This window comes from Alosa sapidissima, chromosome 20, assembly GCF_018492685.1.
Source record: "Alosa sapidissima isolate fAloSap1 chromosome 20, fAloSap1.pri, whole genome shotgun sequence".
NCBI classification, from domain to species: Eukaryota; Metazoa; Chordata; class Actinopteri; order Clupeiformes; family Clupeidae; genus Alosa; species Alosa sapidissima.
Window position 1 is genome coordinate 15,572,605 of NC_055976.1, and position 21,140 is coordinate 15,593,744.

At 40.9% G+C, this 21,140-nt stretch overlaps 1 protein-coding gene and 1 long non-coding RNA gene across 3 annotated transcripts in view; one reads left to right on the forward strand and one right to left on the reverse strand.

The window, feature by feature from the left end:
* Window positions 1-15,920, reverse strand: part of si:ch211-132p1.2 (proteinase-activated receptor 4) — a 39,073-nt gene extending 23,153 nt beyond the window's left edge. Inside the window, exon 1 of one of the 2 annotated variants that reach the window (XR_006025676.1) lies at window positions 15,297-15,335. Coding sequence is in view for 1 of the 2 variants with exons in the window: in XM_042074128.1 (XP_041930062.1) it covers window positions 15,297-15,390 (94 nt within the window). In the remaining variant the exon portion in view is untranslated. Of the gene's footprint in view, window positions 1-15,296 lie in introns of both variants that reach the window. The other variant, XM_042074128.1, reaches the window with a different exon arrangement.
* On the forward strand, window positions 10,212-12,162 carry LOC121694145. The gene is made up of 5 exons (XR_006025677.1): window positions 10,212-10,264; window positions 11,519-11,627; window positions 11,717-11,779; window positions 11,921-11,953; window positions 12,075-12,162. It is a non-coding gene; the product is annotated as an uncharacterized LOC121694145 (long non-coding RNA).
* Window positions 15,921-21,140: the final 5,220 nt, after the last annotated feature.

Sequence of the window (21,140 nt, forward strand, 5' to 3'; positions counted from 1 at the left end):
GCCCTTTTCACCCTGTTCTTGCATGAAATCATGCGATAGCCTATTGATGGTGCACTTTAATAGGCTAAAGGCTACACCAGCTTGTCTTTAAGAGGGGAAATTTTATAGCCTATAACATTATCTGAGTCACATATTTGGCCATAAGCCGTTTATCATAGTCTATCACGAAACCAAACTACAAAGGCTACCATTGGACAAATAAATTACATTGACTCGCCATATCCTGACTCTTCTTGCTTTTTGCCGCAAACTCAGCAATGAAATCATAGGCCAGCTTGCAGGTAGCCTAGGCCTACGTCTTTTTCATTTAGAAGGGCGGATGGATGCAACCGCGAGGACGGCAATGAGTTGTTAACAGACATGAACCAAGACATATAGCCCAGCAGCAATCTATATAAAATAACACATACTTGAAGTACCATTCATGATATGTTGTCAAATATTGAAGTCGTGGGAAGTTTACTCTTGAACGGTTTTGTTCAGAGCTACATGCAACTGCTTTCGACAAAGGACAGATGTATGTTGCTAGTGACAAAATATTAACTTTCAGTGTTTTACGATGTCTTTGTCATGGGGAAGTGTTTTTCCCATAGACTGTATTCCCCATGCATTTATTCTAGGCTACTGTCAGTGACTGCCGCAAGAGAAGCGGTTCCGTGTTGCGTTCATTTCAGTGACTGACGCAAGAGAATCGGGGTCTGTGTTGTGTTGCGTTGCGTTAATTTATTTTCATTGGGCATGCCCTGCCGTGATGTCCACAGCTCTTCAGTTCCAACAAAGCCAAAATTACTCATTTTGAAACAATGAGTGCAGGCCGGCCGCGCGTTTGTATGGTTATATTGCTTGACGAGGGGGGGGATCCAAGCAGCTTTCAGCCACAAGGCTACTTTGAGAACATTTCCTAATTCACCCGACACTAATATCCAAAATGTTGAAAACTATTTCGCCATAGCCTATAAGCAGTTTAATTAAATGCAATGTTAGTTGTAAACAAACTTGTTGGAACAAATAGTTGTTGATTATAAAGGCAACTTTCTGTTGCAATATTCTGTGTGTTCTGGACAGCAGGTAACTTGTTAAGCCAGTGGTTCACAAACTTTTTCTTTCATTCCCAACTTTGATCAAGGGGGCATTGACTGATGATAGTGGAGATAACGTGTTATCCCGAGGCCTTTGCAAGTCAGCATCTCCAACGGTAGTCTACCCTATTAAAAATATAAGTTTTCGATGTCCCAAACGGAGAGCCATACTTTATTGTTTTAACAATCTCTATGCTACTCACCAAAATGTCGGCATGGGAACATGATAAAGTATCCAACTGTCGTGTGTTAAATTATTGTGATTACGAGCCAGTGGTTTATGCAACATTATGCGTGACTCGGACATCTAACGAAATGCAACAGACTCATATCGTCCTCGCATTCGCAAAATGAGGACATACAGACTGCTCAGATAACAGGTGTACCTCCAGTTATGCACGGTTTTAGTCAAATCATTTAAATGTGCTGGTGAAACAGTTGTGTACTCTATTGTTATTTATCCCCTATTCACCCACGCCGTCAATTCTGTGGTGCAGTGCGTTAAGGACGGCTGATGACAGCTGCCGTTACGCAGCAGTTATCAGTCCCCTGTCCAAGAGTTCGAATCTGGGTTAAGCGTAGTTAGCTTTTGGGAAATGCACCCCTGATGTCTGATGTGTGATCAGTGGAATATGGGAAGGGAAGTGGCAGTGTTTTTTTGCACGTCTGCAGAAGTCAGCCAAATATGAATGTAATTCTGCGGCATAAAGCAGATGTATTTGTTTATTGTACAGAAAAATAAAAATGACATGTCAAGCAGTCAATTGACTACATTGCAGTCAAGAAGTAGGGCAAATTAATTTACGAAACCAAAACGTGGGTCATAGTTGTCTAAGCCTCTATTGCGTAGCCTGGTAAAAACGTTGCCAGATAGTATTAAATCGGCAACAAAATTGTTTTCTGCAGAAGCCTACCCAAGGCTACAGATTAATTCTGAACAGTTATTTCTCTACTGGCTCAATTATCACACAAGACACTGTTTTGATTTGCGTAGTTGCGTTACCCCCAACACTGACAATAATGTAGACAGCAAATTTCGATTTCGATTTTCATTACCACCGTGTAGTCAAGCCTTAAGCCATACCCAAGTGGCCTAAATCGAGGTAATGTTTAATTATGCATGATTTATTTTGTTATTGAATTAGTTGGCTGGGATTACTCTCGGCATTATGTTTAATGGTAGCCTCCTGCTTTTTCAGAAGGGGCGGCAGGCAGAGCGATGTACAGTGGCAGAGCGACGCACAGTGGCTTAAAGTGGTACTAAAGCTTCACGCAGCTTCACGCCTCGTAATGCACGACTGAAGTGGTCATTTGAAAGCAATGCCCACTGTAGCCTGTAGGCCAATAAAGGCAAGCGTGTTTGCCACTTACATTTCTGACGTCTGATACTTCAAACTGCTGCAAGTGCATCAAGAAAGGTCCTGCCTTAGACCATGTAAATGGCCAATCGTAGATTAAGATTTGGGGGTGGCACCTGGAGTGGCCAATCGAATCTCCTGGGCCTGTGCCACCCGAAGCCACCCCTCTGGCTCCGCCCCTGCAGGGGATTGCATTACACCTTTGTGTTCGGTAAGCTCTGCTGTTTATTCTGGTTTACGGTTTGTCATGTAGTTGAACGAAAAGTTTGTGAGATATTCCACCTATATGAATTGAGATGAGCGCAGAGCTGTAGAGTAATATGATTATTTCTTGAAAGTTAATTTTCCCGCGAACCGTTTATCACAGCAAATAGCAACTATAGCACCGTATAAAAGACGAGCAAAAGTTATTTAATTTGATATCTGTGTGATGACTAGGCTAGCCTACTTTGTGAGTAGTTCAACAGAGAAGAATGGGCGGCCACACTTTGCATCCGTCTGCCTTATAGGTCTAAATAGCAACGTGTTCTGTGAAGGTGTCGCGGACCAGATTAAAATAGTCAGCGAATCAACAGAAAACTGCGTTGAGAACGTTGTAGGCAGATATTAGACCTACCTGCTGTTGGTCTAAAGCTATATGCCTTAAACTCGTCTCCTGTTATTTAGAAACGATGCTGTGGTCTAGTCTAGTCATCAACAAAAAATGAACGGATTGCAAAAAAAAAAAAGAATGGATTTTGTGCGTGAGAGCGTGAGAGTGGTGCTGAAAGCGTGAGTGTCACGCCAGATGCGTGAGAGTTGGCAACTCTGGTAAGGATCTAAGCTGGACACACCATAATGGTGTGGTCACAAAGACAGGTAGACAGCGGCTCTTCTTTCTGAGACAGTTAGAATCAGCATTTCAGCGTGACTTATTTTTGTGGAAAAAATGTGCTGGGCTGGGCGGCGGTCATATTTTGTACCGCTCTGTGGTACATCTAGTTCCATTTTGTGTAGTCATTCTATATCAGACATAGGTTACAATCCAAATATTCTACAAGAAACCTCAGAAATGCATACTTTTATTGTCAGTATGCATTTTGGGTAACCAAAAGTCCTATGGGGAGTTTCCATAGGGCATTAAAAAACGCATGAGCATTCCTTGGCCAATAATAGTCTAAAGTACTCATTTTTCATTCTATATTGATCTACTTTTGCACACAGCTTTGCAAGACCTGGTCCTAAGGCTCAGTTGTGTTTCTAAAATCATATGAAGTGACCTAGATGGCTGAAATGTGGTCTGTTCTGAGATGCTTTTTATCCGGCAGAAAGACAAAAAAAAATATTCTAGGCTCTGTAACTCTGTGCCAGTGCTTCCTAAGAAACTACAGGATCTTAGCTTTCTAAAGATGTCCAACATTTGATGGTAGTCCAAAAGAACACTCTGCCCTCTGAAGTAGGCAGTGCAATGTTGGGGGGGAAAGCCTAGAAATGGCCCAACAGGTTATGGGAAGATTTAAAAAGAGAGACTGTTGCACTCTAGTAACATTTGTGTGGTCCAGGTACTTTTGCATAAAAAATGGTTGTCATTCACACGACTACTTTTACTTTTATACTTTAAGTAAATTTCCAAGCCTGTACTTTGTTACTTTTACTTGAGTAAAGAAATTAAATCAGTACTTTTACTTTTACCAGAGTATTTTTAACACAAGTATTTGTACTTCTACTTGAGTATCGGGAATTGAGTACTTTTGCCATCTCTGGGTAACACCACTGCCCAGGATCGAAAATCACTACAAAGAGTTGTCAGATCAGCACAGTTCATTACAAAGACTGAGTTACGTACCATCCATCTAGGACCTCTACAGCCAGCGCTGCAGAAGAAAGGCCAAGCGTATAGTTTCTGACCCCAGTCATCCCAGCCACTGTCTTTTCACCCTCCTGCCTTCTGGCAGACAATACAAGAGCATAAGGACCCATACCAACAGATACAGGGATAGTTTCTACCCGCAAGTCATCAGGATACTGAACCGTTCTTAGAAATCCCGACAAAATGGCACGTTTTTTTTTTTTATTTTGTTTTACCTTCTTCCTCCTTCTCTCTCCATCCTATTTTTTATAGTATTTTTTTTAATTAAGTGTGCTTGCAAAGCAGCACACTTATTGTTCTTCTTAAGTTTTATTAAGTGTGCTTGCTGCAAAGCAGCACACTTATTGTTCTTCTTAAGTTTTATTTTTCCCGTCTCCCTAATTTTTTGTCAGCTCTAGTGCCTAGGCCCTTTGAGACAGAGACACCGTTCCAATGTTAAAACGTCCGGTCAGTACCGGTGTAAGTTGGTCGCGAAGATGACGTCAGGTGGGCGTGTTGTTCGTCCGCCATATTGGATTGAACAGAAAGTGAAACTAAATTTTCACAGGTCACAAATTTGGTCCGAACGCCACGAAACTTGACGTACATTATCCTTGGACCAAGCCTCACAAAAGTTACCAGAAGGATTTTTGATTTTCGAAAGTGTTTGCCCGTCACAGCCAAACGAAATCGGCGGCGAAGCTCCGAAACAGGAAGTCGTCCATATCTCAGGAACACTGTCACATATCGATACCAAATTTTGTATTTGAACTCGGGACTCCAATGTGAGGGTGCTTAAGCTAAAAAAAAAAAGGAAAAAAGGTGCAAATATTATGTAATTTATCATGGGAAATTATTGGAAATGTTATTTCTTGTTTATTCTAAAACACTTTTAATACCTTGAAAAGACTCTCATTTTGTTTATTTGATGTTGCCTAGCAACACAGCGTTCAGAGCAAAGATTCTAGAACAGAGCTTCAGAGAGACACGTTTTGAGGTCGTGGCCAAGTACCTGAAATATCAGTTTCCATGTGTATGTGCTGTAGCCTGGCGAGCCAGACCGTCTAGATTTCTAGGCTATATGTGCTGGATGGTGTGCTTCCTTTATGAAAGTAAGTGTTTTATAGAGTTACAGACATAATGAGTCATGTTGTAGTGGTCCACATAAATGTGCCCCTTCTGTTATTAGAATGCTAAGCGGAGATTTAACATCATTAATTTCTTGTGTGGCTAGAAGCTGGCTAGCTATGTCATAGGGAGGAGATGTTGCTGTAACGTTATGGGATTTATGTTGCTTAGCGTAATGCATGGTCATTTGATATGAGCTGCTTGTACTCGTAACTTCGTCACTCGTAAATTTAGGACTCCTATTTTTTTTTACTAAGAGTAATTCAGGAAGCATTTTAGCCCTAAAAGTAGCACCTGAGTCTGTGACAGCTTAAGCGAGGACTCCTAATAAGACCGATTCACAAACAATGTTTTGTGGTGGCATTTCACAGTCGTGATGTTTTGAAATGCGTCTAACAATCACGAGGGAACAATTTTGCATTGTAGGCATAACTAAGGGATGCAGTAACACCACCAACAACAACCAAAACTAGCCTACTCATTGTTTACATGTACATTAAATGTAACGTTTCATTGTGAATCAAATTAAAAGATTCTCCTCTTTGCAAACGTTGGCATAGGCATATGGTGACAGATTAATTTAATAATGTTGCTGCGTGAATCACGGTAAGTGCGAATGAAGTGGCCACTTCTTAATGGGAGTCACTGTATGGAAGTAGGCTAAGTAAAATAGAGATGTTTAAAATAAGATACAGTTAGGATATGCCCGCTTGACAACGGCAGAGATAACTGGCCTTTGGCCATAGCAACCATCCATTTAGAACGACTAGCCTTCATAGCAACCAAGGATCTTAGCTGTGATTCATGTAGCTACAGGATGCATGCAATGTGATGCAAAGTATAGAAAGGTGATGAAATATACATGAGACAGGTCAAAAAAATATAGTGCAATGTAGACAGTAGTATACAGTTGATTTACAGAAGGTGGTTTAGAGTAATATGAATTAAATATAAATATGTGCAGTGTGTAGGAACTGAAATTTTTCTAGGGATTGTTTCAGAAATTAAGTCTCAGTCAGCCAGGAGTCAAGTCAGAAATCTCAGAGAGCTTTATTCACGAATCCGGAGACCTACGTCGTGTTGCTAACAGACACAGTCTGATGTTACAAACAGGGAAACACTTTTTATACCTCACTGACAGGTCAGACAAGACATGACATCTCCATTAATGGTACGCAAACTTGTTTACGACATAGTTACCCAAGAGTCAACCATATCTATAAGGCTGTATCCCATAACGACCAAGGCCTATGGAATTCAGTCAAGATTGACTCCAAGACAGTAAATAAGGTCTTAGGGCGCCAGCCGTCGAGAAGAGGCCTACCCAGCCTCCTTCGAGGACACACACACACTCAGCCATGGTACACACAGACAGCATTGACACACACGCAGACATCCAGACAGCATGGCATACGCACACACATACAGCAAGGCTGCGCCCATGCGCTCAGCATGGCTGCACATACACACACAGCAGGACTGCACACTCACACACTCAGCATGGCTGCGCAAACACCTTGAACATGGAATTCCACAGTTGTTTAACTCATAAATCTCTCCTTCACTTTCTGCTTACAGCAGCGTCTCTTTCTTCAGCTTTGCACAGACCACACCAAAAAGAGCAAATGGTTGAATATAGCCTGCACTATATGGAAACACCTTTAAGGCCAAAATTTCTTACTACAAGTGTATTAGCAGTTATCTCATACAATAAGTAGAATAATGTATGTAGATGTAGCAGTAACATTATAATAGTAGAAATAATAATATAGATATATGCAGTGTATTAACAGAATATAATAAAACAGAATAAATATGGATATTCAATATGACAAATATATAACAGATATGTACATAACATACAGCTATGTGCAGTGTGGAAACAGTGTCATTGTAGTGCAGGAACAACATTATAAGAGTAGTAAGAATAAGTCTATGTGCAGGATGAATAGTATAAAGATCAGTAGAACAACTATGTATAAATGTAATTACAGTAGGCCTATGTACATTTGTAAATAAATAGAAAACTATGGGTGAGAGGGATAAATTAATTTTATTTAATCGTAAAAGTAAATTGCATTCAATTAAATTGCAATTAAAAATCTTTCCAGTAGGCTTTAATGTCACGCAAAAAGTACAACCAAAGCTGAGCTTGATCAACTAGAACTTGAGTGTAGTTTTTTGCTGGGTTCCAGGCCATGTTGGTCTGAGGGGAAATGAGAAAGCGGACAGTGCTGCTAAGCAAGCCCTCAATGAAGAAGTCACAGAATGTCAAATCCCTGCCCCAGACCTTAAACCTATACTGAACTCTTACATCTCAGATAAGTGGCAATCTGAATGGGATTAATGTACCAACAACAAGCAAGGAATGTGAATTTTGGCACATTTTCATGATCCACTGGGTCGTTATGGGCCACACAAAATACGGTGTTGCTAAAATTACTCCTATTGTGGCTATTAGAGACATGCGTTCATGAGTATCCAGCTACATTCAATGAGTTAAGTAAAATACATTCACACACACAAAAAAAACATCACTAATGTTGTGGACATTCCTTTATTCTGAGATACATCAATAGGCTCTCAAAACAATCCCAAACAAAAGTAAGGTCTTTATAGAGCAAATCCATATAGATTATTTGTCAAATAAACCAGTAAAACAGAATTAGGGGATGGAATATAAAACATTCACACTCATAGCTCATATTTTTAAAATAAATCAGTGAAAAAGTATCCTGACAAACAAGCAGCATTTTAATGCCTTAGTCATATTTCAGAATTTCAAATTTTTTCTCTAGGTTACCTGATAGCCCAGTTTGAGAGGCGCAAGACGCGTGACATTATTTATTTTTGCAGCCAATCACTGCTGTTGTTTTATTTTATTGATTTGATTTTAGTCATAGAAGCTAAATTCAAAGGCAGGCCACAGGTAAAATCCAACGAACTGCATTCACCCCGCAAGGCAATAGTTGAATAGAGCTTTTGAGGTATTGCCACTGCTCCAACACTGAAAGGCACTGTTAGAATGCTTTGATCAAGCCAGGTTCAGCATAGCGTATGTCACTGTCTGCTCACGTTGGTGACCGGACCAGGGCAAGCACACTTTCGCAGTTCCCGCCGGAAATGCAGTCTAGTTTATTCTTGAAGTTGAATGGACACTTGAGCACAAGGAATGTGAATGCCGATGAATGCTTGTTTATAACATGATAATAAACTAGAACTTGAACTTAATTCCTGTATATTCCCATGGAAAGTTTCCAACGGAAAATTCCCGGGATTCTGCAACCCTAGTTAGGAGTCCTCTCAACTCCTCAAAGCTGTCCCAGACGCACCCTTACACACATGGGGCAATTCGCATATTTGAGCTCATGGTCACAAGCTATAAGAGCATGGCCCCCCAATGAACGGAATTCCACGAATTTTGGCATGCATTCAGATGGTGTCATAATAATCATCCTACACTTCAAATTAGAGTTTTGAACCTGTCAGTCAAATATACCTGCAATTACAATGCATCGTTTTTGCCTTTTAATGTTTAGCTAGATGGCGCTACACCTCGACTGGATATGGGATATTTGGGGGCCCTGGGGGGTATTCCATCAACCTCGCTAATGAAGGCAGCACCACTTGGGGCTGAAGCCGTTCCATTAAGTCAAGTTAGCGGCATCTTGGCCTCGTTTATTCAAGCGAGGTTTAGTTCAGCTTCATCTCTGCTCGTGCACGAGGTAGAAAAGTAGACCAAAACAGTAGATTGACGAAAATACGATATATATGTCGTAAAATTAAGACAATACTAGACGATTTATGTTCGATAGACAAGCGCCATCTACAGGATTTTCATCGAAAGTCATCAAATTTAACATCGAGAGAAAAAAATAGATTGCCTACCTACAGAAATTGGAGAATAATGAAAGCATACATTTAAAACAGCATTGCTAATGGTTTGAAATCAGTTGCGAGTTTGATTGGCTTCACTCTTGAACACATAGACTACAGTCTATGCTTGAACAAAACGAGTGAATGAATACATAGTATAAAGTCAAAAACAACTTTGGCATATATTCAAAACTATCTATAGCCTACGTTCTTATATTAAAAGAGTTCACTCCAAATTATTGTCTAGGTGTAGGTGGTCATAAAATAAATGATTATCAACATAATAGCCTATTGTTGTAATAACCCGTCCCCACTAACACAAAACGTTAAGGGAACGTTAGTGTATGGTTCCCTAAAGGTTAGTTCGAACCAAACCAAAAACTAACGGTTAGGGAACGTTCCCTAAGGGTTCTAACGTTCCCTAAACGTTAAGGGAACCAACCAACTAAAACGTTCTCCTGTGGTTGCACAGTACCTTCACACAACATTCCCGTTTGGTTGTCTTTGGTTGTTTTTTGGTTGTTCTGAGTGCGGTTTTGAAATGTTTATTTAAACAAGCTCCATTTCAGTTTTTGAAGTAGCCTAACATACAAAATGTTTGCAGTCACTTGATTTAGATCCACTCAAATGATTGGTCTTATGAAATCTAAGTAAGGTAAACATCATATCAAGATAATATTTATTTTAGGCTAATATCAATTTTACTAAATAAAAAATATATACTTTTGTGCTTTTTAGGTGAATGAACTTTAAACAAGAATCTATCAATAGAACACTTTTCACAACTAAGAAAATTCACTTCTTTCATTTCACATTTCACTTCAGTTCAATCAGACAGGCTCTCCCTTACACGTAGGTCTACCCCCACGCCAGTAGGGGGAAGACAGCGCCTCTGCTTTCAGGTGATCGATTGAAGTCTTGTCCTGACTTCCGTAAACGGGCTCTGTTTAAGTCTTGGAATGGATTACACTCGTCTTGAATTCGATCTCACGAAAGTAAGTAAAATATGTTACAGTTTCATGATGTAGGCCTAGTGGTTGTAATGAAAGGTTTTGAGGTTTAACCTTAAGTCCTTTCACTTGTAGGGCTTTGTTATATTCCGATTCTGCCAAGTTTGTAATTTACCAGAGCACATTGCTCGTCCGTCTTTGTTTGCTGCTGTTCTCAACGTGTTATGTTTTGCAGCATTGTATGTTTTGTGTCATCGTGTTAACCTGCTCGCGTTGATGTTACAAATAATAGCACTAGGCTACCGTTTCTTTTAATTAGTTTTAGTGTACAGTCAGTCCTTTTAGGCAGGTCACTCGGCAGCAGTGGTGTAGTCTAGTAGGCTAGTGGATATACGTATGTAGCTGGATCTAGGCTACTGTGTTGTAGGCTAGTAGTTACAGTAGCTGTAGTGGGTAGGCTATACTGTGATCAACCCCAAATGTATCCTAGTCTATTTTAAGTGGATATACTGAGATGGTGATGTTTTTTAAGTGGGTATAACCTACTGAACAGTCCTGCAAATGTAGGCTACACTAGAGCCATAGAGATTGCTGTAGAGATAATGTACACTGTCGGCGGCCATCTTGTAACACAGTCTTTCGGATAGACGACTCAAGTGAATAGACCTCTGAATTTTGCCTTCAAAAAGCTGAGATCCGGTAGCCTATCTTGCAATTTTTGCTATGGGAAAATAACATGGGGAGAGAATTATTGCACTCTCCTGGGGACTAAGAAGTCTGAAATGCAGACATTTTGCTCAACACTTTTGTCCTCTGCCTTCGAGTGGTAGGCTAACTGTGATCTTCGGTAGGCCTACGTTAAGACAGCAACTTAGATTTTTGCTACCCCAGACCTAACTTGCAATGTAACTTGTCATAGGTAGTTAGGTTAAATTAACACCCTGATCTCCTTATAGGCAAAGATGGCAGTTTTTGGTTCCTTTTTGTAGTCGAACTTCAGAGGTCTGTTGGGAAGCATACAGGAAGGGGCGGAATGTGTGTAGTTGGCTATACACAGCTGCCATACTGGCTTTACAAACTAAGCCCATGCATTTCTATGGATGCTGTGTCTCCCCATTAGAAATTCTCTGGGCTACAATACAAAAACCAAGTCAAAAGCTAAGCCAAATATCCAGTCAAGAAAATCTGGTTGTGTACAGGTGACTGATTGCTGCAATACTATCAATAATAGTTTTCTCTGTATGGAAATACTGCTTTGTTCTACTACTGGCTCACAAAAACTTTGTTCTCTTAACGTAGATTCATACACCAAAGCTATGGAAAAATGTCAGCGGCTGATGGACACTTCTTGCATTGAGGCGGAAGAAGATGCGAGCGTCCACAAAAGGCAGTGCAGGGTCACGTGATGGTAAGACCTCTTAAATACAGACTACATTATTTACACAATTCAAATATTCTTTTTGCAATCAGTGCAGATTGTATGGTCTTTTATTTCAGATGAATCCGTTCCGCAAGCAAGAAAGCATTCCAGGATGGTGCGTGTGCCTGGAAGCCCTGTCTGTAAGTTAACATTTATACATGTATTTAAGAAACCAGTTGAGTCATATTTCCTACCATGGAACTTCTGACATTCATGTTTATTAACCTGGTGCATATCATGTGGCTGTTCTGATGTATTTGTCTCTTCCTGCCTTTTTTTAGGTCAGCAGATGTCACTGCCTCCACCACCTGCATGTGAGTTTTTCTTTTTAGCGATTGTTTATTGTAACAGCATAGGTTTATCTTTTGCAAATGCCATGTGCAAGAAACCTACCATAAATTAACTGACCAATATTCATATTTACTTTCTTTTTAGATGAGTCAACACCACACAGGCAACCAGCTCATTGCCCAGAGCTGGATGGGTCTATTATAACGCCTGCCACTTCATCTTGGGACCCAGTAAATATTGGGAATCCAAGTAAATACAATTTCATGACAAGGAACTTGAGAGTAACTAACTTTTTTTGTTGTTGTAAACAGCACAAGTGACTCATCACACAGAGGGAGGTGGCTTGGCCATGGAGACGGAAATAAGAGGTAAGAAGACTCACTTAATTTGTTCACATATGCAAGTATATAATGCATTTAACAACTAAAACTAACACCATCCATTTTTCCATAGCAATAAGGACAACCATTACCGCATGGCACAGCGAATGGATGCATTTGAGGAGAAGATGGATGAGCTGCTCATGCTCTTAAGGAGCTCCCAGTCACCTCCCTCTGCTCCAGTCGATGACGTATTGCTGTCGTCCTGCTCAACAGTCACTGAGCTGCAGGAGAGGAGGAACAAAATGCCCTCCCTCCAGGACTTGTACTCTGGGACCTAAGTGGGCAGAGACCATCACCAAAGACTCCACATATCCTGCACACACACTCTTTAACTTCCTCCCCTCTGGCAGGCGCTACAGATCCCTGCACACAAAAACAACCAGACACAAGAACAACTCTTTTCCCACTGCCGTCACTCTCCTGAACTGCAGATAAGTGGGGTCATCCCCACTTTGACCATTCACCTGCACATTACATACTTTATCATTCCAATATGTGTCTTGCACACTACATTTGCACTATTACTTTGCACTCTACATCACACTCCATGTGTACTTATATTGGTATTATGTCTTATTTCTATAGTTGTTTTGTATATTATTGTGTTGGTATCTGCCACAATGTATATTGTTGTCTCTATTGTACAGTATGTCTGTCCATTTGTTGAATGTATAGAGCACCTAACAAAGTCAAATTCCTTGTGTTAGTATATTTGGGTAACATGGAGTCTGATGTTTATATATATTTTTAGACCTTTTTGTATTTTGATTATTTTATATTAAAGTTATAAATCCCATCAATTTTGCCTGTTCATTAATTCCTGCAAATATATAATAATGCATTCCTGCTCATGCAGTTTAAAGTAATAATAAAATTGGTATGCAAATTGCAATGTTAGGGGAAGGTTCCCTAAAGGTTACAACGTTTAGGGAAGGGAACATTCCCTAAATGTTGCAACGTTTAGGGAACGTTATGGGAATGTTCCCTAAAGGTTGCAACGGTTAGGGAACATTAGGGGAAGGTTCTCTAAAGGTTGCAACCTTTAGATAACGTTAGGGGAACGTTCAGGGAACGTTTTATATAACCAATAACTAACGTTCCCGGAACATTCAGCAAACTTTCCATGGGAACCAAAACTTACTCAAAAACTAACCTTCGGGGAACGTTTAGGAACCAAAAACTAACGTTCCCGAAACCAAAAACTATGGTTCCCAGAACGTTTTGGGAACCATAAATTGTTAGCTGGGGTTGCACAAAAGCAGAATTAAGACATCCGGGATAAGTTACTGAGCTGCGCTCAATGAATCCAAAACAAGAGCGTACAGGCTTAATTGGTTGCACAAAGACCAATCCAGGATGAGCAGACACGGATTCATCAAGCCAGGTGAAACCTATCCTGGATAAGTGCGCGCTCACGGCTCCCTGAAATAGACCCCACCGATCACAGATTCACCATGGCAACTAGAGCGGCTTCATTTAGTTCATTGCTTCTTCTGCAGTGTAAACTAGGTAGCGATAGCCTTTTCACAACAGCAACAAACAGCAACACCTCTGTTTAGGAGAATATTGCAACTAGTGTCGCGACCACCACGCGTAAAATGGTTACGGCGCTCCCGTGACGTCACATTGTCGCATGACAGGTCGGGAATGGCGAGTATGTAAAAGTTAATTAATGATCACAAACGTTTAAATAATGACAGTGGGTCTAGTTATATGTGATAACAATGTGTAGTGGCAGTGGAATAACTATTGGTTTCCGTTTGTGGTGACTGCTGACTGAGATAAGGGATGAGATTAAATAGATCCTGGAACTTAGCCTGGTCTGGAGCAGGCTAACTCCACAGAATAAATCGCCATGGTGATTTATACCATAACATATCCTGCTGCCCCCTATCCAGACCGTGCAACCGGATCACCGATAAATTGAGCCCGGATAACCAAGATATCCCGGCTTAATCCCTTATCCTAGTTTTGTGCAATGGGCCCCAGGAGCCAAATCTGGGAGTAAGACAGTTTATTTTAGCCCCGATAAGATAACTACCTGAAAAGTGGTCTGTATAGGTTATTTGACTTTGAGACCCATGAGTAAAGTGTCACCTCAATTGGGTAACATATTACAACGAATGTGTTCTACTGCACACAATTCAAAGATAATTGGTGCTGCCATTTTTCCAGCAGTTCAAACACGGCCACAGTACAAAAAGAAGTGGTAAAGTACTTAAGCAGTAACATTTAACATCTGTTTTTTTTTTCATTGGGGTTATTGGTGCTCAAATACTTATGGCCAGTTGGGCTCTACAAACACTAGGCAAGGGTCATCCTTTACAATTGACGGTTTTTGAGGTCAGGAGATGAGATGAAAGACATGCGCCCTCAGTTCATCACACAATATGATCGGACACAGATGTGTCCCCTGCGCCAGCATCATAACAGAGCCCAGACAAGGCATGCATTCAGACAGAGACTGCCATGTTCTCCGATGCCACAGTCACACACAATAAGTGTTAATTTATGTGGTGTTGTTTTGTGGTGTTGTTTAAACTTGAACCTTGCGCGAGGACAGAGGACAGACAGTATAGCCAAAACAGGAACGTCCATTTCCCTGAGGAGCACATTCCAGTCCTTCAGGCTGGCAAGCGTTACCCCTACCCACTGTTCAGCTGAAATCCAAACAGTTCTTCCCCACTGAATAAGTACAGTACTGTACTGTATGTGTGTGTCTTACACCCATATGGTTATGGTAATGGTTATGTGATTTCAAAGATGCTTTTATGGAATGAATAGCTCTCATCTCAACAGATCTATTTAAAAAGAGAGAGAGTTTTTACATAAGTGTGGTGTGGTGAGGATTCCAATTCTAATTATTTTTAAATACTCATAAATAGCCACAGAGACAACGCCTGACAGAATCTTGAGCACAGCGAAACGGCTTCTGCATGATGTTTGCAATGACCGTAAAAGCATGGAAAAAAAACAAACTTACATGGTGTTGGACACGGGTCTGGTACAGACGGATCAACAAACTGGAGCATGAAGAAGTAGAGCAGAAGGACCAGAGCAGAGTGGCACTGAGCCATCGCTGTTCCCTCTCTCTCACACACACACCGTAGACGCAGGAGGGAAAGACGCGCGAGTACGTCCACTTCTCCTAGAGCCACTGGTTTTAATTCCTGCTCTGAGAGCTCGCTCCTTCTCCTTCTTGACCTTTTCTTGATCTCCCCCCCCCCCCCTTGTAACTCCTGCTCACACAAGTGGGCACTCTGCTCTTCAGAGTTTGGTGTTGAAGCCCGCACAAGTATTTCCTGGGTGTCCAGAATCAGCAGTCTGGTATAAGTGTCTCCTGACTTTCTACTTCCCTCAGAGTATGCACACGTCTGTCACACCCTACACTCTAAAGAGTTATTTTCCCTCTTCCTGGCTCTCTCCCTTATCCAAAGGCGTGCTTCTTTTCCTCTGTGGTTTTCCAGTCTGCTGCTTGCTTTGCTTAACCAATTAAACTTAACAATTGTGGACTATGATCTCCCTCACTCTCATACACACTCAAACTCTCTTTCTCTGTCACTCATTCTCTCCCTTTTTATAACCTAGCTGTGGCTCTGTAATGTGGTGGGTGGTGTGTGTATGAGTGAGGCTGCGTGCGGGTGGGTGCGTCTGTCAGTCCGTGTGGGAGGATACTTCTCACATTTCCTCTCAGACTGTGATGTCACAGCTGGAAAGTATTGAGTAGAGGGTGCAGCCCAAGGAGCAGTGCAGAGAGGTGTGGTCCAGTGGTTCCTCTAAACCAGTGTTTCTTAACTGGTGGGTCGGGACCCAAAAGTGGGTCTCGGAACCGTTCTGGGTGGGTCACGGAGTTTGTTTTAAAAAAAGAAGAAATCGCTCATTTAAAATGCTACCTTATCAGATCTAATATTGGACCTTTATTTTGATAGACGTTAGTCATATGTCAGTCATTGCCAAGGACATAGATAGACAATGTTTATTTGACAGGTCATGTTAGACATCATTTTAGCGGTAGAAAGCCCAGTGTGTGGTGTGCAGTGAATTGTTGGCACATGAGAGCATGAAACCATCAAAACTAAAATGTCACATGGAAACCAAGCACCCCTTTCAAAGACAAGCCTGAGTGGCCTATTTTGGAAGGTGACATCAGGAGTTGAAGACAACACAAATGTAATGCCAAAGATCAGCATGGAAAGGCCTACAGGCACTTTGCGTGTCTTAGCATGTAGCGTAGCGACTTGATGAACATAGGAAATTGTGGGTCCCAAAGCCAGACCAGTTAAGAACCACTGCTCTAAACTACTCTGCATCGACATATACAATTACCTAGTCCAGTGGTTCTCAAATGGGGGTACGTGAGATTTTAACCCTTAGAACCCGATTGACGCAAAGTGCGTCAAAAAACACACCCTTTCTTCTCTGTTACATTGCTCCGCAACTGTTCATCGCAGCGAGATGAAACCTTTCTTGCGTGACAGAGCAGAAGTTGGGCTTTCCAACGAGACAACGCACTTGTCTGTACGCTAAAGTATGAAAATAAAAAAGTCATGAAATTAAATCAAATTGCACCATATTTACAGTCTTTACTTCTCTGCGTTCACCTGCGCACCCATTCATACTCGCGGACCTGTGATCGGATAGATATGCCACGCATGTCAGATGAAAGAGGAGACACGGAGCTATCATTTGATACCAAGTACATCCTTCTGGGTTATAAAACATACGAAATATAAAAAATAATAACTTCATATAGCTCGACTTACCTCACATTGTCTGTTTTTGTGGCAAAGCATGTTTATAATCCAACGCTATTGTGTGTTTCTCCATGGCAAAGAATGTTCATAATCCGGTTTTGAGATCCTACCAAATTCGTGCATGGCATCCAATTTAAGGCTCATATTGCATCCCAATTTGTTTGACAAAGAAACACCTTTTTTGCCTTTACTTTGTTCATGGCAATGCAGTAAAAAGTTGTAGAGAATCACGAGTGCAGACACCATAGGCACACACAGTCTATAACACGTAAACTCGGGTTAAGTCTGGTCAGATCAGTTCGTGTCACAGATATGGAGCGCAAAAAGGTCATTAAATCACTAAATAAAAAATGGCATTTATGTCAAAATATAATCATTTTTATAATATAATTTTTATATTTTAATTCTTTAAAAATCAAAATAAAATCAATGCTAGTACTAATACATGAAATGTTCTGGATACTCTGCTGAAAAAAACAATATATAATATGTGTGTGTGCCACTTACAATGACCAGAATAAATCCTTATGAATAAAGGTAGTAAAAATGCCCTTAAAACAACTTGGGGTTAAAATATACATAGATTTAGGCCGGCTTTACACGACAAAGCTCCCTGGTGAAACCAACAAAATATTTTATCAGATGTGCCTTTCGTTTAGACAGTGACAGCGTTTTTGGAGCATAAAAACGCAAAAAAATGCTGCTTGCTTTGCTTAACCAATTAAACTTAACAATTGTGGACTATGATCTCCCTCACTCTCATACACACTCAAACTCTCTTTCTCTGTCACTCATTCTCTCCCTTTTTATAACCTAGCTGTGGCTCTGTAATGTGGTGGGTGGTGTGTGTATGAGTGAGGCTGCGTGCGGGTGGGTGCGTCTGTCAGTCCGTGTGGGAGGATACTTCTCACATTTCCTCTCAGACTGTGATGTCACAGCTGGAAGGTATTGAGTAGAGGGTGCAGCCCAAGGAGCAGTGCAGAGAGGTGTGGTCCAGTGGTTCCTCTAAACCAGTGTTTCTTAACTGGTGGGTCGGGACCCAAAAGTGGGTCTCGGAGTTTGTTTTAAAAAAGAAGAAATCGCTCATTTAAAATGCTACCTTATCAGATCTAATATTGGACCTTTATTTTGATAGACGTTAGTCATATGTCAGTCATTGCCAAGGACATAGATAGACAATGTTTATTTGACAGGTCATGTTAGACATCATTTTAGCGGTAGAAAGCCCAGTGTGTGGTGTGCAGTGAATTGTTGGCACATGAGAGCATGAAACCATCAAAACTAAAATGTCACATGTAAACCAAGCACCCCTTTCAAAGACAAGCCTGAGTGGCCTATTTTGGAAGGTGACATCAGGAGTTGAAGACAACACAAATGTAATGCCAAAGATCAGCATGGAAAGGCCTACAGGCACTTTGCGTGTCTTAGCATGTAGCGTAGCGACTTGATGAACATAGGAAATTGTGGGTCCCAAAGCCAGACCAGTTAAGAACCACTGCTCTAAACTACTCTGCATCGACATATACAATTACCTAGTCCAGTGGTTCTCAAATGGGGGTACGTGAGATTTTAACCCTTAGAACCCGATTGACGCAAAGTGCGTCAAAAAACACACCCTTTCTTCTCTGTTACATTGCTCCGCAACTGTTCATCGCAGCGAGATGAAACCTTTCTTGCGTGACAGAGCAGAAGTTGGGCTTTCCAACGAGACAACGCACTTGTCTGTACGCTAAAGTATGAAAATAAAAAAGTCATGAAATTAAATCAAATTGCACCATATTTACAGTCTTTACTTCTCTGCGTTCACCTGCGCACCCATTCATACTCGCGGACCTGTGATCGGATAGATATGCCACGCATGTCAGATGAAAGAGGAGACACGGAGCTATCATTTGATACCAAGTACATCCTTCTGGGTTATAAAACATACGAAGTGACAGCAAAATAATAACTTCATATAGCTTGACTTACCTCACGATGTCTGTTTTTGTGGCAAAGCATGTTTATAATCCAATGCTATTGTGTGTTTCTCCATGGCAAAGAATGTTCATAATCCAGTTTTGAGATCAATGTCATTTATTTCTGTAAGGCACACACCACATATGTCTGTAAATTGCTCAGCCCCAGAGAATTCCTCCACCATGGCAATGATATTGTGAGATTCAGGACAGTCTGCCCTACACACACACACATGAAATGCATGTAGAGCTATGAGCTTGCTGTGGTGAGATGCATGTCAAAATATAAACATTTTTATAATATAATTTTTATATTTTAATTCTTTAAAAATCTAAATAAAATCAATGCTAGTACTAATACATGAAATGTTCTGGATACTCTGCTGAAAAAAACAATATATAATATGTGTGTGTGCCACTTACAATGACCAGAATAAATCCTTATGAATAAAGGTAGTAAAAATGCCCTTAAAACATCTTAGGGTTAAAATATACATAGATTTAGGCCGGCTTTACACGACAACGCTCCCTGGTGAAACCGACAAAATATTTTATCAGATGTGCCTTTCGTTTAGACAGTGACAGCGTTTTTGGAGCTTAAAAACACAAAAAAATGAACCCACCCTCCAGAGTGGAAATCTTAAAGACGCTCCACCGTCGCGTTCCCGTCTAAAGGGTTGAAAACGCAAAAGTGTGCTCTGAGCTGCTCACGCTGGCTATCCTTGCATACGCGTTGACGTCATATCCATGTGCAGTACAGGCAAACAACAACAAACATGTCGGATTATTTCCATCAGTCGGACATTCAAGTTGCCTTAGCTGCTTTGATAGCTATTCAGGAGTCTGTCTTTACTTCGCTTCTTCGCCATGTTTTGGTTTTCAACTGTGGGCTATTTCGCGCTACTACGGAGAGAAGTAGAAGGAAGTTTCAACGCATGCGCGCGCTCTTGGTGTTGTTGTATGGCAGTGCTTCACAGTACCACCTAGCCACCTGGCATGCATACTACATCAAATTTCACACACTTTTGCGTCACCGTGTGCATGCAGATTTCCGCCCAAAGACGCTCGTCTAAACGCGAAATAAAAAGTGGAAACGCAACACCACTTTTGCATATTGTGTTCAGATCGTTGTTGTGTAAAGCTAGCCTTAAAAAGTAGAATCCATGCAAAAATACTTTCAAAACAATTATTTAATAAATATTTCAGGAAAATATAAGTTCATAAAATTAATTGTATATTTCAGTAGGCTATTCAATTTCATTATCCTAAAAACCCAGAGTCTCCCCCGGATGGTTCGACCCAACCTGTCACATGCCACCCGCCATCACCTGTCAATCACTGTCAAAACTCAAACGATGGAGTCGTGGTTGAAGTTTATGGATGGAGTCGTGGTTCCAAAGTTTAATAAATTAGACACTGATGTCACAGTGCTCAAAACTAAAACTCAACTAAACTCAACTAAAAATGCTTTGCGCTGGTTAGGGGGTACTTGGCTGAAAAAATATTTCACAGGGGGTACATCACTGAAAAAAGGTTGAGAACCACTGACCTAGTCTATAGAAGTTTATTGACAAATTCTCTGGGTCACCCTATAGAACCGACCTTTGTAAAAGGCAGGGCACACTGAAGCCAAGAGACAGCAATGACTGCCTGTTACCTAATCTGTCTCTTTGACAACATCTCAAGCACTCCTGAGCCACAACTGGCTTCAACTCCTGAGGGGTATTCCATCAACCTCGCTAAAGGCCAAACCTGGCTTATTTCAATAAGTCTCGCTAATTTTAGTGAGAATTCTGTTCCATTAATGAGGTTAACGTGAATCCCAGCTTGGTAACTATGGGAATTTATGCCACAGAACTAACCTGCTCCGTAGCAGGTTAACTTTCAAGCTAAATTAAGCTGTGTTGCAAAAAAAAACAATCAGTCGGAAAACGAGTCCAAAAAGATGGTTCTGTCAACCTGTGCTTTTGTCACCTGTAGCATAGGCCTACAACTTAATATCAACAAAAAATAGAAGTAGGCCTTTTCCGACAGTGTCACCAAGCATGGATTTACACATTCACTTTGTTTATAGCTAATGTGCATGTTAGCTTTCTAAGGTGATCTAGCCAGTTA